The following is a 19,789-nucleotide window of genomic DNA, read 5'->3' on the forward strand; positions in this document are numbered from 1 at the left end:
CGCTAGGTGCAATAGGCAGACACAGACATCTATGGCAAATAACCCAGCTACTTTTACAGCCTAGAAACTTTTATGGCCACTCTCACAACAAATTTATTTTTCTCTCGTGAAATTTAAGCAGTAATAGTGGCTGTTGCAATAACCACCTACAACTGGCAAGCTAGACGTTCTTAGTTCTTAGTGAAGTGGTCTTGCAACTCTACTATTTCCTGCTCTATAGTATCTGCTTACAGTTCAGAAACCGCTCTTACTAGAAACCAGAGCCTATTCCGAGGAAGAGAGAGTTTCTATTGACTATATTTTCCATATTGGTTCACCTCGAATATAATGAATGGAGACCGGATTCCTAAGCATTCCTAATTGTACAAACCAATTGGGAGAAGAAATAGAAGACATCCGATTATTAAAGAGACGATGAGGTTCGGAACAGGCAATGATGCCTTAACCGTGAAAGGAAGAAGAGGAAGAAGAAGAAGAAGAAGAAGAAGAAGAAGAAGAAGAAGAAGAAGAAGAAGAAGAAGAAGAAGAAGAATGATGAACAAATGAACTGATGATGCTACACCCATCAATTGATGTTTATGAAATCGATAAATTTCATTTGACGAAGAACCTACTCTTTAACCTACTGAACTTAAATACGAGATCAATAACTTCACTCCACGAAAAACCTACAAAATAACTATCAAATACTGCGGCTGCATCACTGATAAGCAAAGCAAGAAGAAGATCCACCTCCAATCTTATTGTTTTCAATAATTCTTCAAAAATTATGTAATGACAAATCATAAAATGTGATGTGTTCATTCTTATTTATGTTTAATAGAGTAATGATTAGGTACTGATAAACATCCAATCCTCTACTATATTTCAATAATTAAACAACTGAATTTGTGCTGCCTTCTATTTGAAATTTGAAAAAAAAATTCTATTCATGAATCCAATTGAAGATCCTTTGAATTGACAACAATCTAACAGCTGAAGCAAGTATCTCATAAGATTCTCAAATCCCATAAGATTTTCGCTCCAGATATCAGCATGCATCAATTTACAACTGTAACTTCCATTTGAAAATAATTACTACTTGATGTTGAAAATTATAGTACAAACAGCAGTATTCGTAATGGATGGTGGCAATTATATCTTGAACTAGCCGCCAGGCTCGCTTCGCTCGCCATATCCGTCTAGCCAGGGGGCTCCGCCACCTGGACCCCCGACTGGCTCGTCCGAGAATGAGATCAGCAGGCTCGCTTGAGCATTTTTATCATATGTTAGGACAATCCAGTCGGGGGTCCAGACTAAACGTCTGGCTAAACGGATATGGCGAGTGAAGCGAGCCTGACGGCTAGTAATATAATCCCAGGATTGAAGTAGCAGTGCCCAATCAATTTTTCCGCGATAAATGCATTTAAATCTTCAACTTGGTGCCAACCTAACAAAGTCAACTCAACTTAATGCCAACCTGACAAAATTAATTATTTAGTTGCCAGTTAACAACTGTTTCGAAGAGGTACTCTATCTAGTTCTATACTCTATCTTATAGTTCTATAGTAACTTATGATATGGAAATTTCAATTATAATGAAGAGATTGGGAGAAGAAGAATATACATGCTAAAAGACGAACTCTAAACCCTTAAAAACCACCCTTAGAGTTGAAATATTTCCAAAAGATTTCTTAGTGCGCCTCTAAAGGGCCAACTGAACATACCTACCAAATTTGAACGTTTTTGGTCCGGTAGATTTTTAGTTCTGCGAGTGAGTGAGTGAGTCAGTCTGTCAGTCAGTGAGTGAGTGGGTGCCATTTCGCTTTTATATATATAGATTCTGATGATCATTCCAGGGTGATAGTTCAACTCCGATAAGTATCTAGTGCATTCTATATGTTTTATGCGGTGAAAAATTGTAAGAGTAAGAATAGTGAATAATTTTAAAAATATTTATCACTAAAACAATACAGTTTCAAAGAGTTTATATCTTACTAGTCTATATGGAGTACAAGATATCTATCCTTTCATCAAGTCCTCCACCAATCTCATAATAATTTTTGAAGGAGTATCACAAAAAAAAGAGATAAGAACAATGAAAGAGCTAGAAAAAGTCAACCTCATTTTATTCATATTTAACAGACATCGTTCACATTGATATTGATAATAATACTAGTAGACTACACACCACTCTTTCATCCAAAATCTAAATTTTTTTTGAGAACCTATTCAATATCTAGAATCTCCTTCCTCAAGTCCATTCATGAATGCTAGGCACAAAAGATTCATTCATTCATTGATTTATTCACACAGGATTACAAACACACAGGTTTCCACTTTACACAAATGTCAGATATCTATTTATAATACTGGAATCATTACAAATCTCAAACCAATTCTATACATAGAATATACATTTTAAATCTATTGGATTGTTCTTTTTCATATACATTTTTTACAAACGTTGGTAGAGTAACACTTATAGGATGATAGTTAACAGAACTGATCACTAAATTATGTATCGAGCTCATTTTGGAGGATTTTTCAAGTTTTTGACCATATTTTCCGGTTGAAATGTCAAGTTTATTGTATTGTAACAGTTTCAATGTACAAAATTGTTTCTAACCGACTAGAGAATTGATGAGATCCTTGTTCTTGGAGTGCGATGGAATCAAAAGGAACCTGAAACAATCAATACATTTGAGTTAGTTATTTCTGTTCATAACAATCTTGTTCAATAACAGTTTTTTTATATGGGATCCAGCAGAGAATTGATAATGAATGATTGTAATTAATATTATATAGATTACTTGGAATCAATATTATTCAGCTGAACAGTTGCAGCTCATAAAAATTATATTGTAACATATGGAAAAATTTTCTGTAGGCTACGCAGAAATACTCCAAAACATAGATGTTTCTCTAACATATTATTTTTAGCGGAAATTGATATAATTCTTTCGAGCAAAGTAGACACAAGTCGACCAAATCGCGCGACTTTCTATAGACGGTTTCTATAGACCAAGAATCGTCAATTATTTAGCTGAATAGTTGCAGCTCATAAATAATTATATTGTAACCTATGAAAAAATTTTCTACGCAGAAATACTCCAAAACATAGATGTTTCTCTAACATATTATTTTTAGCGGCAATTGATATAATTATTTCGAGCAAAATACACACAAGTCGAGTAAATTGCGCGACTTTCTATAGACGGTTTCTATAGACGGACACCAAGTATCGTCACGTCTAGCGTGAGGCCAAGCCACACAAAGCGTTTTTCCAGGCGTTTCTAGATGAGTCGGAAGGGCAGGATGAAGCTCTTCGATTGGCGTTCGGGAGTCAGCTGATAATCAGCTTCCTGCTCTCCAATCGGAGGCTTGCTCAGCTGATTCCCGAACTCCAATCCAATCGTAGAGCTTCCTGCCTTGCTGACTCTACTGAAAAACCTGGAGAAACGCTTCATGCGACTCGGCCCTAAAATGTTCAGTTTCATAAAATGACACCACATTTATACTAGACTCTACGGCAGGGCTCTCCAACCTACTGGATTTTGTCCGGCCCGCCGAGTATTATTGCAACAGTTTTTTTTAAATATATATCTATACACAGTTTCGACAACAACTGTGAGTTCAGTGCTCTTCTCTTACTAGCCACTCCATTTCTCAATGAGTGTAAAATTAGCTGTAAACAAGCAGCGATCAATCATTGCGAGATATTAGCAAATTGCCTGCACGGACTGTACATGTCCCTGTGAACGTGCGCGCGAACTGCCTTGTCTAAATGGGCGGACATTTCAAGTGGAAAACAAATGCAATCTCCTCACTAAAAATAAGTATTCTCTTTTAGCTTGGTAACTTTTTGTGAATTTGTGTATTGTCAAGTTGTTTTATTACTATTTAAAAAACTTATTATTTTGTTCGAATTGCTAAATTCATGCATTGTCAAGTTCTCTTATGACCTTTTTACACTCAATAAATTGGACTTTGTATTAAAATGAAATGAATTGTTATGTTTCTTCCTGTGTTTTAATTAAACCTACTCAAAACTCCTCATATTATTTCAATGGGAATATAATAATTTTACACCCCTCAAATCCCCCGTGTCGTGTACTTAATGATCTTCATGAATTCTTTCTTTTTTTTATCTTTTTTTTCTTGTGTATTATTATTTGTGATAAGCAACAACTGAAATCCCATTGTTTTATTATTCTATTGCTACACAATACAATTAAATGAATTATTATCATTATTATATTATTATTATTATCATTCATTTATTTTGGCTTGCATGAAAAAATTGAAATTTTCATATTTCTATTTTTTCCAATTCTTATACTTTGCTATTATAATATTCAGAGTATAGTGTGTTGGTGACGTATTTATGAATGTGATGAGTGTAGTTTTGCTTGACCTTTTGCACAATCTGGCAACAGGGATATTTCTTTTAATCTCAAACTTGTTCTATCCAGAGACCAGTGCGATGGTGTACGTGTTCTATGGATGTAAAATAGATGTGAAGGAGTGTGATAGATGTAGTATAAGAGTGAAATAGTGCAGATGTAGTGGGAAAGTGTAGTGCAAGTGTAAAATAGTATAAATGGAGGTGAAAAAGCGTTCGTCACGAATGTGTAGTGAAAAACAAGGAACGTTGAAAGCATTTCTAGAGTGGACGTCGGTGAAATAAATCGGCCCTTAGTATCACACAATGCTAGTTTGGGTCCTGCTCTGCCCTCAACCGGAGAGTCCAGCATTCAAGTGTAAAAAAGTGCTCAAATTAAAGAATACCGCCAAACAGTTGTCAATTTGTCAGTGTCAATTTTTTGTTTCTTCTCCTTTTTCAACCATTCTCTTCACTTCTATCTCGTTCTTGGGCACGCCTTTTCGTGGCCGGACCATTGTAAGCACATTGTGAGAGGGAAAGGATGTAGAGGGAATGATTGTTGGAAGAGAGAGAAGGGAGAAAAGTATAGAGAGAGTGCTTGTGGAGGGAAAATATGAAGAGTGAGAGAGACGGATTGATTATGATTGATTGATTGAGTACTTTATTTATGTAGATTACAATATATACTGGCTTATGCACTTATATACAATAGCTTACAATTCAGCAAAATTACAGATGAATTTACATAATATAGACTAAGAATATAATTATTGATCTGTATATGATATGAAAAAGCAATTTGTAATATAATAACTATAGATAATTATATTGTTATGCATCTACTATTGGCGGAGCTTTGGACATATCAATGTCCATTCTCCGGAAAGAATATAAAAAATATCCTTCCCACTAACTCTCTACCAAATAGGAGAGATGATAGGAGAGAGGAAGAAGAAGAGGATAAAGAGAGTGATTGTGAAAGGAAAATATAATGAGTGGGGGAAGATGATGGAGACGGGAAGATTGTTGGAAGAGAGAGATGGTAAAACAGACATAGAGAGAATATAGAGAGAGTGAGTGTATGAGAAAAATATAAAGTGTGAGAGATGAGAATAGAGACAGAATGACTGTGATAGTGGAGAGAAGGAAAAAGCGGATAGGGAGAGTGATTATGAAAGGAAAAAGAATAAAACGGAACGTAATAATGGATAGACAGAATGATTGTAGGAGAGGAAGATGGTGATTGGTCATAATAGATGAGAAACATGAAAGATGTGAGTGTGACAATTTCACTTCCTCCTTCTCTCTTACCCATCCTTTTTGACATATTAGTTTTCCATGGTCAATCAAGGTACAAAAAATTGCATGGTTGCCTGTAAAGTCGGTATACGGGCGAAAGTTTTACGTGACAACGACTTTGATTGGTAAAATAATTTTAATGTGAATATTCATTCGTATAGTAGGAAGAAGGATGAAATAATAACTCACAATGAGAGTGAGTGAGAGGCACGCGTCCCTTCCACTCGGGCATGGTTAGCCCGCGCCCACCTAAGAGCGAGAGGGACAACCATTGACTTGACATTTTGAATTAGTGGCGCAGTCGCAGGAGATTGCTTGCGGCACCTGCGCAGGTTGACTGCTCCGTTTCACTCTCTCTCCAGGTGAATGCTTCGGGTTGCTGGGCTTGCTGCTGCGAGCGTTGCTCGCCACTGCTCCTATTCGTGCTCTTTCCAGACGACCGTGAACCGAAACGAACGCTCTCACTCGCTCTCATTGTGAGCGCATAACGTGGGAACATAAAGCAGTTTCTTGAAGTGTCTCCCGGCAAACCAATTTATAAGACGTTGTCACATCAAAAGAGAAGAAGGGAGAAGAGAAATCAGTTGTGTGGAGTTAAGTTGAAGAGTGAGAGAAAATAAATTAGAGCAGAGGGATGGGAGGGGTAGGGCAGGAGCTTAATATTTGTTGGGAGAGAGAAAACTGAAAATATAGAGAAGTGAAAGGAGAAGATTATGAAGAAGAAGAAGAAGAAACAGAAGGAGAAAAAGAGGAAGAAGAAGAAGTAGTAATAGAAGAAATTAGAGGAGTTGGTCGAGTATTATTTGGTGGAGAAGAGAAAATAAAAAGATGGAAAGAAATTACATGAATGAGCAGGAGGAGAATAATGAGGAGAGAGCGATTGTGCAAGAATGCGATGAAGAGTGAGAGAGACCTGAAGAAGAGGAAAAAAAGGTAGGATGACTGTAGAGGAGAAAGAGGCGTGGAAAATGTGTTATCGTTTGATAAAAAACTGATGAAATGATAAAGGAAAGTTAAGACTAGAAGAAAGTGAGTGATTAAGAGAGAAATGGTATCAGGAGGAGTGCTTAGGAGTAGAATGAAGTCTGAGAGAAAAAATTGTGATAAAAATTCTGATGACGATAAAATTTTATTTATGTATTTATTCATTTATTGTATGAAGCACTATAATCATAATACAATTATGACATTGGAGGAAAAACTAGGCTGAGCCTGTACTATTTCTCTCCAAAAATTTTGATAAAATGCTAATGTTGTCCAAAAGTTAAGGGTTATGTAATCACACACTGCTTCGTCACTTGATTTTCGATCCAGGAATAATGAATTGAAAAATTTGAATTTTGAAGGTTGATGTTATACTCGAAATGAATCACAGATGGCGTGATAATACGATGGCGTGATAAAGAAGGGGTGGAAGAAACGAGGAAGAGTTCGAGAGAGTAAACGTGGATTGAGAGAGGGATTGCGATGAGAACAATGATAGTGAGACATTCATAAGAGAGGGACAAATGAAAGAAGCAAAATTGGTAAAATGAAAGAGAAGAATTGATTGAAAAGAATAGGATAAAATAAAAAGAGATGAAGTGATAAAGGATGAAGATAGAGAGGATCCAAAGTGGTTTGAAGAACGAGAAGAAAGGAAGGAAAAGCTTTATTTCATTACAACTCGTCTGACCGCGTACAATTCCACTTTATTCGGTGATCTTGCCGCGGGAAAAGCTCTGTACAACGTACCATACATTTCAAGATTCAATTAACGGGATAACTGAGCTAGTTTTCAACGAGACAGCTATGTTCCAATTCCGTTCTGTTGGATGCGAATTGGACTGTTTAAAGAGTTTTGCCGGTTGAAAAATGAAAAAGAGGAAATTACTCTTGTCTGCTATACTCATACAGGTGTATAACTACAAATTCACAGGATCAATTCGATGATGAAATCCTTGAGTCGGTTTGAAAATAGAAAAATAAATATATCTGCTCAGCTCTGAATCAATTATAGTGATAATTGAATTCAATATTGAAAGAAAATCCAATCATTGCATTATTTGTATCAATATAGATCCTATATCACAATTTTTTTCTCAACGAATAAAATATGATTGAAAATTCGAAACAAGAATGAACAGTTGATATTATATCAGATATAGCCTATACCGGTATCAGCTATCTTCCATAGAAGACAGTGGCAAGGCAGAGAATTGGCAACGTTGTCCTTCTATCTTCCGCCACAGTCATTCCAACGTAGACCTCACTACAGTGAGAGACGGCATCTTATGATTTATTTTATCACAGTATTTTTCTTCTCTAGAGTGGATGCATTAGTTTAATCATTCTAACCTTATACAAAAACAGTCAGAGGCTATGATTTTTTTAGTTCTGGAAACTTATCCAGAATATTTCAAAATTTTTTCTCTAACAGATATGTGTACTGACCCCTTTTTCTCCTTTGGCCCCATCCGCTCCGGGACCACCTCTCCCTCCATTTGACTCGATTGTTAGATCTTCACCATTGGAAAATTCTTGACCAAGCCCAAAGAAACTTCCTCTAACTACTCTCTAATTATGTCAACCTCCATTTGCTGGTCGCAGATTGAGACGCGACGCGACATGACGCGACACGAGCCTGCCACATGAGTTAATACCATAATGATCATAGTATTATATTCATATATTTGGTAGAGAGTTAGTGGGGAGGATATTTTTAATATTCTTTCCGAAGAATGGACATTGATATGTCTAAAGCTCCGCCAATTTATGTAGATGCATAACAATTTAATTCTTCTTCTTCTTCTTCTTACAAACAAGGATAAGGCTTTAACCTGTTCCGACTCACATCTAGCCAATTATTCAAATAAACATAAAACAATCCTATTATTGCCAACGCTTGCGTGGTCTGCCAACATCTCTTTTGCCTACTGGCTGATAATTATAGACTTTTATTATTATCTATAGTTATTATATTACAAATTGCTTTTTGATATCATATACAGTTCAATAATTATTTTCTTAGTCTATATTATGTAAATTCATCTATAATTTTGCTGTATTGTAAGCTATTGTATATAAGTGTATAAGCCAGTAATCTACATAAATAAAGTACTCAATCAATCAATCAATCAATATGCCCCAGCTTTGTCTTAATGTGAACAGAATGATATGATAATAATATGATGATCATAACTCGTCTATAAGACTCACGGCACGTCGTGTCTCAAAATGCGGCTAGGTTTACATGATAGTCTGTGCAAACTTGTCTACAACCTTCATGGCAGAGGTTATTTCTCACGAGAATACAACCACACTGCACACTGTTGCCATTTTTAAGCTGATCCCATCAAAATGACCAAAGATATAAATGATGATGATGATAATGATTCTATGATTTTGTGTCTAGGTAATTGATAATGATGATGATGATTTTTTTCGGCATTGATGTTTTGACGTTTAGAATTTCAACATGAGTATAATTTGTGGATTTAAGTGAAATTCCAAAGATATAGATGATGATGATAATGATTCTATGATTTTGTGTCTAGGTAATTGATGATGATGATTTTTCTTCGGCATTGATATTTTGACGTTTAGAATTTTAACATGAGTATAATTTGTGGATTCAAGTGAAATTTCTAATATTATTCATGTTATTGTGAAGGAAGATTTTTGTTTGGATTTGTATTTTGAAATGAATAGATTCAAAATTATTGTAGAACAATACATTTTATTGGACTCAAAATAGTGTGTTAAATAAGTTATCGTTTACATAACCTCTAGACCGTGTATTCCAAATTAAGGTTTAAAGCAGTTTTGGGCGAATTCCTGTTGTTTTTACCTGCATTTTATCTATTTTCTATGAATAAATGAAATGAAATGATGAGCGCTCTTTTTTTCAATATTTCTCTCATACGATTAGCTCAAAGCATAGAATATATTCATATTATCATGGAATCTAGAAGATAAATAACCTCTACATATTATCTTGAAATCTAAATTGCTTATCACGGGCTTTCTGGCTTCTGATAAATCTGGAAGTAATTCACTCCATGAGCTCTGCAAAGACTATACAAACATGATATTGACCTTGAATTGAATCAGAATCATCAATTAATCATTTATTAGGCTACTTAGGATAAACCCACCCGCTTTACTGTCTCCTACGATGTTTGATCATTTTGTTCATTATCCTCGTTGGAAAGTTGTGGCTATATAAACATGATATTGACCTTGGATTAACTCAGATTTATCAATTAATCTCAGTTTAAACTCAGATTTACCCACCTGCTTGACAGTATCCTACGATGTTTGATCGTTTTGTTCATTATCCTCATTGGAAAGTTGTGGCTATATAAAATGATATCAACCTTGGATTAACTCAGATTTATCAATAAATCTCAGTTTAAACTTAGATTTACCCACCTGCTTGACAGTCTCCTACGATGTTTCATCGTTTTGTTCATTATCCTCATAGGGAAGTTGTAGCTATATAAACATGATATTGACCTCGGATCAACTCAGATTTATCAATTAATCTCAGTTTAAACTAAGATTTACCCACCTGCTTGACAGTATCCTACGATGTTGGATCGTTTTGTTGATTATCCTCGTCGGAAATTTGAGGTTGTAGCTCCTCTTTCTCGTACCAGTGATGTCTGAGTTTCGCATTACTCATCGAGAGCGATTTTAGCTGCTCCTGTCAATAAATCAAAATCAGATTATAGCGAACGGAATTCCAAACAAATCAGTATAATACACCATAATGATTTATAACCATACATTTATCATGTGTAATAATTATTACTTATTGACGTTTATATATTCAAAAGAAGGATAGTGATACTCTCGTTATACAGGGTCTGTATAATAAGTAACCGGACTGACCTCAGGAAATTTTTCATTGGCAAAATATGTACAATGTTTCATTCTATATCTTCAAAGTAGTCCCTATTGGAGTCGATAACACGCTGATAACGGATTTTCAAATCCCTGAACGCTCCCTGGAAGTCGGCAACCTCTATGCTGTCTAGAGCCCTCGTCGTAGCACGCTGAACGTTTCCAGAGTCAAAAACCGCGTCCCCTTAAATTGTCTCTTGATCTTGGGGAACAAAAAAAAAGTTCGGTGGTGCCATATCCAGGCTGTAAGGAGGATGTGGCAACGTTACCCTAGGCTATTTGGTCAACTGCTCGGTGACGAGCAGGCAGGTGTGCGACGGAGTATTGTCGTAATGGAGGATCCACGAATCGGCAATCCCCGGACGGACTCGATGAAACCGGGCGGTTAGTCGACGGAGCACCTCATTGTAGGAAAGGTCACAAAGAGTTTGTGCAACCCGGCCAAACTGTAAACGACCTGTACAACAGAGAGGTGCTCCATCAACTAACCGCCCGGGTTCATCGAGTCCGTCCGGGGATTGCCGATTCGTGGATCCTCCATTACAATACTCCGTCGCACACCTGCCTGCTCGTCACCGAACAGTTGACCAAATAGCCCAGGGTAACGTTGCCACATCCTCCTTACAGCCTGGATATGGCATCACCGAACTTCTTTTTGTTTCCCAAGATCAAGAGACAACTTAAGGGGACGCGGTTTTTGACTCTGGAAAACGTTCAACGTGCTACGACGAGGGCTCTAGACAGCATAGAGATTGCCGACTTCCAATGAGCGTTCAGGGATTTCAAAATCAGGTATCAGCGTGTTATCGACTCCAATAGGGACTACTTTGAAGATATAGAATGAAACATTGTACATATTTTGCCAATAAAAAATTTCCTGAGGTCAGTCTGGTTACTTTTTATACAGACCCTATAAAAACAATAGAAATGATAGGACCACATAGTTGATATTTTCCTTCTTTTTCCACTGATTTCTATGATAGAGAGCTGTGATTCAAGTCACTATCACCCCAGTATATATGATATATTGTTAATTGGTGATTCTTGTTCATGATGATCAGTTATATCTGGACAATATTATCATAGAGAAACAAAGCGTAAGTAGATATCCCATGGTATAGGGCGTTTATGTCGCAACTTTTCCTGCTATCTCAAGCCGATTACTGTCGATTATTGTCGATTTTTACTGTTTTGACCTGGTAAGAGCGTATGAACGGCACAATATGAGAAACTACCAGCGTCATAAAGCTTCACAGGAAAGAACTACGTGGACTATCAGCTTGAGATAACAGTAAAAGTTGCGACATAAACGCCCTATACCATGGGATATCTACTTATGCTATTGTTTCTCTATGATATTATGCTACTAAAAAATATATTTCTCCATGATTGGATAATAAATTTACAAGAATTGAGATTGAATATTTTAGTGGTACATTATATTTATTTCTACATGGACTGCAAACAATTTAGCAAATTTACGGGAGTATTAGCTTCTTCTAGTCACAGACAATGATAACAAAGCAATAATAATCATGTAGTACTGACTTTATAAAATAAATCTCACTATGGGCTAAATCACTTCAAACCACAAAACACAGTTCAATTTTATAAAAATTTCAAAATGCAGTTATTTTTCATTGATTGAAACAAAAAAACACAGTTCCATGTTATCAAAATTTCAAATACAAAGTTATTTTTAATGAAATTATTCTATTTATTTATATTATTCATTATTTTTCATTTATAATATAAAATTATTTTCATTTGTCATGAAATTGTTGAACAGAATAGTGTGAATGTATTAAATTAATACTACATTTTATTGAGCCAGCCATGCAATAGGATTGCGTTAGAAGTGGGAGTGTACTACAAGAAAATGGTAGCTTGCGTGTGATTGGTTCACGTTTTGTGACGTCATAGCTGTCATATTCTTTGTCAATTTACAAAATGAAGAATGTTCTCCCAATAAATTTTCTCTAGAAATCCACTTTAGTAGCCTGCTCCTTCTTTTCCGCTCATAAATTATCATGAACTGCTCCATAAAATAATATAGATAGTTTTCTTCGTTATTCTACATTCAAACAATTACTTTTTGCTTTTAGAAAAAACGAATAGCAGTCACATATTTTCACAATAAATGAATAAATCACTCACTGGACAACGAGATCTTTCGGCAGTTCCGCCATCTTCTTGGTTGTACCATTTCTAAAAGCAAAAAGTGATTCAAGGTACAACCAAGAAGATGGCGGAACTGCCGAAAGATCTCGTTATCCCGTGAGTTATTTATTCATTTATTGTGAAATATTTGACTGCTAGTCGTTTTTTCTAAAAGCAAAAAAGTGATTTAATAATAAGCAGTTCGTGATGGAAAACAACATTGGAGAATTCAAACAATATTCTCATAACCATGCGATTTTTTTCAAGCGTTCTCAATCAACTCCATTCTGAGTAATTAAACTAGACAGTGAAACTTTGAAGTTGTTAATTGTTTCTCCGAACATTTTCGAGGCAGTAGGCCATTTTTATATAAAAATGTTCATTTCTCTCCAGTGAAACTTGAAAAATGTACAAGTTGTGCATCTTGCAAGATAGATGAAGTGCCTCAAAAATTTGACGGAAACACTGCTTGCAGGCCTTTTAAATTGAATCACAAGTTTTTGAAGTCTCCGGAGAAGTTAGCTGAACTGTTACTCGTTTCGTCTCCTTCTTCTCTTTTTCTCTGTCTCCCTTTCCTTTCGTATCACCAGTATTCATCTCCATTTGGCAACACTGCCGGCAAACCGTTTGAAAGTTTCAGTAATTAACAACTTTTTTCCGAGTCATCAGTGGTTAAATAAGCTAAAAGTTTCAGTAGCAGTCAACTTTTGGTGGAATGGAATCTTGAGCAATTCAATCTTCCTCTCCTTCTTCTTATATCCCTGTTGCTCTTACTATTTTCTCACAGCAACATATTCTTGAAACTTCATCTTTATAAGTCTAAACTTAGCAATCATAACACAAAAAAACAGAGCTTGAGCATCGATTTGGATAACATCATAGTACCTTTTATGAGAAGTTTTCAATTTGAAATAACAAATTAAAACAATTAGTTTCGATGTTCACAATATTTTTAAGTTCTAAGACTTGTCAGTTGAAAACTTGTCAAAAAGGGTAGTATGATGTTATTTCTACAAATATTTACAAATATATTAATCATCCGATGATTATTGTATGAACATCGTTCTATATTCCAAAATAATATATTACTTGTATCTTTATTTCACATGTTTATTTTTATGTATGGATATCGAATGATTTAGTGAGTTAATGGGTCTGTATAATTATTTTTCTAATTCCGATTTGTAAATCAAAAATAGTTTGTAAGCTTCATGTTTCAATATCCTTGTAATGAATGAATGAATGAGTTTCATATGCCAAAAACATAATATAAAAAAGCTTTGCAAAAAATAAATATATTTTATATTAAATATATTATATTTATATATAAATATAATAATAATTATCAATAAAATTCTATCCATTCTCTCTCTCTCTCTCTTCTCTCTCCTTCCCGGTCGTATGTTAATGGGAAAGATATTTAATATCCTTCTAGAAGAATCGACAATTATTTGTTGAAACACCGCCGATTTATGAAGATAAAGTTACTTCACATTATTATATTATCGTTATTCCAATTGCATTTCTATATTTATTCTCATTGATTGATTATTTATACTTTGTAAAATTCGTTGAATAACTAGCTTTATCGTCCTTCAATGTAAATTAGTGTATAAGCCAGTAAATATTGTAACATACATAAAAAAGAAATCTAATCTAATCTCTCTCTCTCTCTCTCTCTCTCTCTCTCTCTCTCTCTCTCTCTTTCTTTCTTTCTCTCTCTGTTGATCATCACTTTCCTTGAACCTCTCTTCGTTCAAAAGAAAAAACATCAACACATGTTCACCTTACAATGTTTATCTATCGATATTCTTAGTCCATATTCTTTTGCTCTCTTTCTTCCTTCCATACACTCCTTCTCCTTTCTCTCTCTCCCACTCACTCTGTTGTGTTTATTACTATCACCATAGCTCTATCCATTCAAGAGGAATAAAACTGAGTAGGTGTGTATCATGACTGATGCACAGCATCACTAAATGCTGAGCAGCCAAAACGTTGTATCATGAAATCAGTATCTGTCAACAATGCCAGCAGGTTTTTGAATGAAGCTGAATATTGTGGGTAAGGGGCGCTAAAAAGAGGGGTCAGTGACCATGTAGTGGGTAAAGAGGGGAGATATAGGGTTCAGGGTGGGAAGATCATGGAGCAAGAAGGTTTCATAGATGGTGGAGCGGTGGTTGACTAAAATTTGCGCCGTCAGAAATTGTTGCTCAACTAACAAACGCGCGTCGTTTTCGCGTGAATTTCGGTAGGCTATTGTTGGACTGTTGCTGTTGTTGTTTTGATGGTGAATCACAAAACAGTCGCTGGTTGTTTGTCCTGCTACAGGGATTTCTCTCACTCACTCTTTCTCTCTCATTGACACTATCTCTCTTTGCCTTTCATATACTCTCTCACTCTACTATTTTTCTATTTATTTCTCTCACTGATACTATCTCTCTCCGCCTCCTTCATACTCATACTCTCTCTCTTCTATTTTTCTATCATTTCCTCTAATATACACTGTCTCTCTCACTCTTACTCTGTCTCTCTACCATTCCACTATCAGTTTCTCTCACTGATACTATCTCTCACCGCCTCCTTCATACTCTTACTCTCTCTCTTCTATTTTTCTATCAGTTTCTCTAACATACACTATCTCTTTCACTCTTACTCTGTCTCTCTCTACTATTCCTCTATCAGTTCCTCTCACTGCTTCTATCTCTCTCCGCCTTCTATATACTCTTACTCTCTCTCTACTATTTTTCTATCAGTTTCTCTAACATACACTATCTCTCTCTCCTATATCAGTTCCTCACACTGGTTCTATCTCTCTCCGCCTCCTTTATACTCTTACTCTCTTTCTACTATTCCTTTATCAGTTTCTCTCACTGACAATATTTCTCTCCGCCTTTTATCTCTTACTTACACTATCTCTCACCGCCTTCCATATACTCTTACTTTCTCTCTACTATTTCTCTATCAGTTTCTCTTACTGACACTATCTCTCTCCGCTTTTTATATACTCCCACTCTCTACTATTACTCCATAAGATTCTCTCACTGGCACTATCTTTCTCCGCCTTCTATCTCTTACTTACACTATCTCTCTCCGCCTTCCATATACTCTTACTTTCTCTCTACTATTTCTCTATTAGTTTCTCTCATTGGTTCTATCTCTCTCCGCTTTTTTATATACTCTCACTCTCTCTCTACTATCTCTCTATTAGTATCTCTCACTGACACTATCTCTCTCCGCCTTTTATCTCTTACTCACACTAACTCTCACCGCCTTCCATATAATCTCACTCTTTCTCTACTATCTCTCTATTAGTATCTCTCACTGACACTATCTCTCTCCGCCTTTTATCTCTTACTCACACTATCTCTCACCGCCTTCCACATAATCTCACTCTTTCTCTACTATTTCTCTATTAGTTTCTCTCATTGATTCTATCTCTCTCCGCTTTTTATATATTCTTACTCTCTCTCTCCTATTTTTCTATCAGTTTCTCTCACTGACAATATCTTTTTCCCCCTCCACTCACACTATCATCATTCTGTGGCATAGTGTGGATGAGAAGGGTATCATCTTGGGTTTTCTTTCGAGGAATGGACAGTTAAATGTTCATACTCCGCCAATTCATATAGATACAGGAGAAGATTACATTAGGATAATATTCAAATTGAAACTCACTCACTAGATAGTCTCTCTCCCTCTCACTCACACTATTATTTCACTCTCATCATTCCATGGCAGAGTGTTGATGAGAAAGGTCACAACTTGGGTTTCCTTTTCCTTTGAACGGACGATTATATTGTCTTCAAACTCATGTAGATACAAGAATATATAAATTATATGGAAGTTATTCATGTCGCATAGCATCATAGCACGTCACACAATGGAAGAATAAATAATTATTTAGAGTTGTTTACTTTTATGTGAGTGATAGATTATTTCTTCAAGAACTCCACTCCTGGGATTCCAAGAATTACTTTAAGGGACGGTTTCCGAGCTCGGGATTTAGCTGAGTTCTAGACTTTAAACAGCTTGAATCAGAAAATTGGGTTCCCGAAACGGAGCGTGATCGTAATTTTCATGATAATTTTTATTTTCTCATTTCTATAATTTGAAACGTTTTCCTTGACGAAATGAAACATTCCTAAATAATTCAAAATAGCTGGAACTTCAGACTATCTTCTCTTTATTTTATTTTGTGTTCAATTTTCTAGTTTTTCAAAATTTAATTTAAACGTGGACTACTACTACGACTACGCTCTATTTCGGAAAGCCAATTTTCTGATTCCAGCTGTATGAAGTCTAGAACTTTGCTAAATCCCGAACTCAGAAATCGGCCCTAGAGTTCTCTTATGTCGATTACTTATAGTGGTGGGAGAGTGTGAGAAAAAGGTAGGGAGATAGTGTGAGTGGGAGACAGTGAGTGAGAGAGATTACAGTAGCAGAGAAAACAACCAGTGATGTTTTGAGCCACTTATGTTAAGATGATAAATTATATTATGGTTGATATGTTGAGAGTTGTGAAGGACATTTGAAAAGATATTGAGGAAAAATATACGAATCTCATGAACCTGATTGATATAGATTTGTTTCTGCCTAGTGCATATATTATATACATAATAAACTAATGAGTTGCCTATTGGTCTTATTGTATGGTTAATAAAAATGACTCTTGGATCTTGAATCTTTATATAAATTTGGCTCTAAAGAATCATAAATTTTTCATCTATATTCGTGGCAGTTGCACAACAGCCGGTTAAATTTCAACCGTGATTAAAGTTGAGTATGGACAGGAAAATGATATTTTGATCAAAGAATCCATTACTACACAATCAGGTACGATAGATAGAGAACCGAAGTATTTGGTTGATTATGAGTAATCTTTTGTAACCTTGTTTATGTTTCTAATTAATTTTCAACTATGAGTAATCTTTTGTAACCATCAATATCTTTGGTAACCATCTATCTATAATATCTATCTGGTAATATCTATCTATGATATCTGGTAATATCTTTTTTGTAACCATCTATATCTTCTGTAACCTTGTTTATGTTTCTACTTAACTTTCAGCTATGAATAATCTTTTGTAACCATCGTTAATTTTGTATTTTTTGTTCCATACGTCTTCTCAAAAACGCCTTCTCTGATTGGCTCTCGTAAAACTAATGACGGTTAAAATTAACCGGCTGTTGTAAAACCGGATCTCTTATGCCAATGAAAATTATTCATGAACGCATTAAGAATGAGCAAAAGTGATATCGTCAACATTTGATGAATCGATCTCCAAGATTTGATCAATGTGGAGAGGATTTATTCATTTATCCATGAAGTGGATTGATTGAATCAATCAGAGGTCGAGATTGACTCCATGAACTCAGTGAGAATGATCAAAAGTGATAACATCAACATTTGAGGAATCGATCTTCAAGATTAGATCAATTTGACAGAGTTTATTCATTTATCCATGAAGTGAATTGATTGAATCAATCAGAGGTCGAGATAGACACTCGTTGAACATTATAGAAACTCGATAAGGCAAGTGTGCTGGGATGCTTCGTTTCAACGTGAATAATGAGGGTTGCGTTACTTGAACTTGAAGTATCTGCAGCAGTGCTCTCATGCTCACATACTCACTTGCTCACATGCTCACATGCTCACATGCTCACATGCTCACATACTCACATGCTCACATACTCACATGCTAACAAGTTACATGCAACGTTAATACCGTCTGACAGTTTAAAAGCTCAGCTGTCTTCTATCCTGAACAAGTACTGTGTAGACACTCTGGCTTGTAGCTCAGTCTCTTGTCTCATTTTATAGAGTAGCTACTTGTGGATCCAGTGAGTAGTAGTAGTAAAGCAAGTTGTAATTTGAATAGGAGCTTTGTTGCCCTTGCATGCTCTTATCAGTTTGGCATCGGAAGTTCAAGTTAATTTCCTAGTTTGTTATAGAATATTTTGGATAGTCAATGCTTTCTCACATGGATCAAAGTGAATGATATATTAATGATTTCAGAATACTGTATCTAAGATTGGTACAAGATTATGGACGATTGTTGTTGTCTATACATTCTATTAGTCTATAGCTTATAGACTATAGAATTTTTATAGTCTATATTGTGATGGACTATTCTGCAAAAGTCAAAGCGATATCCACAGGAATCAAAGTGAATAGCATTTGAAATACAGTACCTTATGATGATTGTCATTATTAATGAAAGAATATAGAATTTCCACTATAGTGAGGTCCACATAATGGCAGTGTACGATTGACAATACTGTTGCTGTCCTTTTCAATCATACAACAAAACAGATAGAACCATTTCTCTCTCGCTTTGCAATGTTGTCTATTTGCCAGAATATTTTATATTTACTCTTGACAGTGACTGTACAAAACTGAACAAACCATATTCTCAGCCGCCATTCTTTCTCATTCTATCAAAATACTTGAGTACACAAGTCGTTTAATTGATTTAAAATGTATTTTTGAAACAATTAAATAATTTTAAACATCACCTTATGAGAAACACAAATTAAAATACCTGAAATGACATTTTAAAAGTTGATAACTAATCATCCTTGACTTCATCCATGATTAAGTTAACCTACCCGTATAAGTTAGACCTACTCGTACCGGTATGAATAATATTGAAAAGTTATTTCAGAATTAATCCATTAAAATTACTTATTTTTAAATAGGATTTCTATTTTTCTATTATTTTTAAAGGAAGTTGGAATAGCATACCTACCAAATAACTCAATTTCTGTTGTTTTGAAATTCAGACTGTTGTATCACAGCTTTTTTAAATTAGCCGCCATTTCAGGTTTGTATAAAAATAGAAATCTGATCTCAGTCATGAAAGTAAATTTTTGAATCAAAATTATGAAACAATATATTTTCTTGATCAATTTCACATTGAATTGATTATTTTATCAAGGAAATGATAATTATTATTAGAATAAATTTAATGGGATGAATTGAGTAACAGCTGTGTACAGTCAATGGAAAAATGGAGATACTTGGCAACGTTTTTCTCCTATCTTTCTTCACTGCCATTATAACGTGGACCTCACTAT

General features: G+C 35.2%; 1 protein-coding gene across 1 annotated transcript in view; it reads right to left on the bottom strand.

The window, feature by feature from the left end:
* Positions 1-2,087: 2,087 nt before the first annotated feature.
* The window catches only part of LOC111060195 (trichohyalin), a 229,147-nt gene continuing 211,445 nt past the window's right edge, over positions 2,088-19,789 (bottom strand). The window contains exons 6-7 of the mRNA XM_039426674.1: positions 10,218-10,352; positions 2,088-2,664 (exon numbers count right to left, since the gene is read on the bottom strand). Of these exons, the coding sequence (XP_039282608.1) occupies positions 10,233-10,352 (120 nt within the window). The 3' untranslated portion in view covers positions 2,088-2,664; positions 10,218-10,232. The remainder of the gene's footprint in view (positions 2,665-10,217; positions 10,353-19,789) is intronic.

This window comes from Nilaparvata lugens, chromosome 4 (genome assembly GCF_014356525.2).
Source record: "Nilaparvata lugens isolate BPH chromosome 4, ASM1435652v1, whole genome shotgun sequence".
Taxonomy (NCBI): Eukaryota; Metazoa; Arthropoda; class Insecta; order Hemiptera; family Delphacidae; genus Nilaparvata; species Nilaparvata lugens.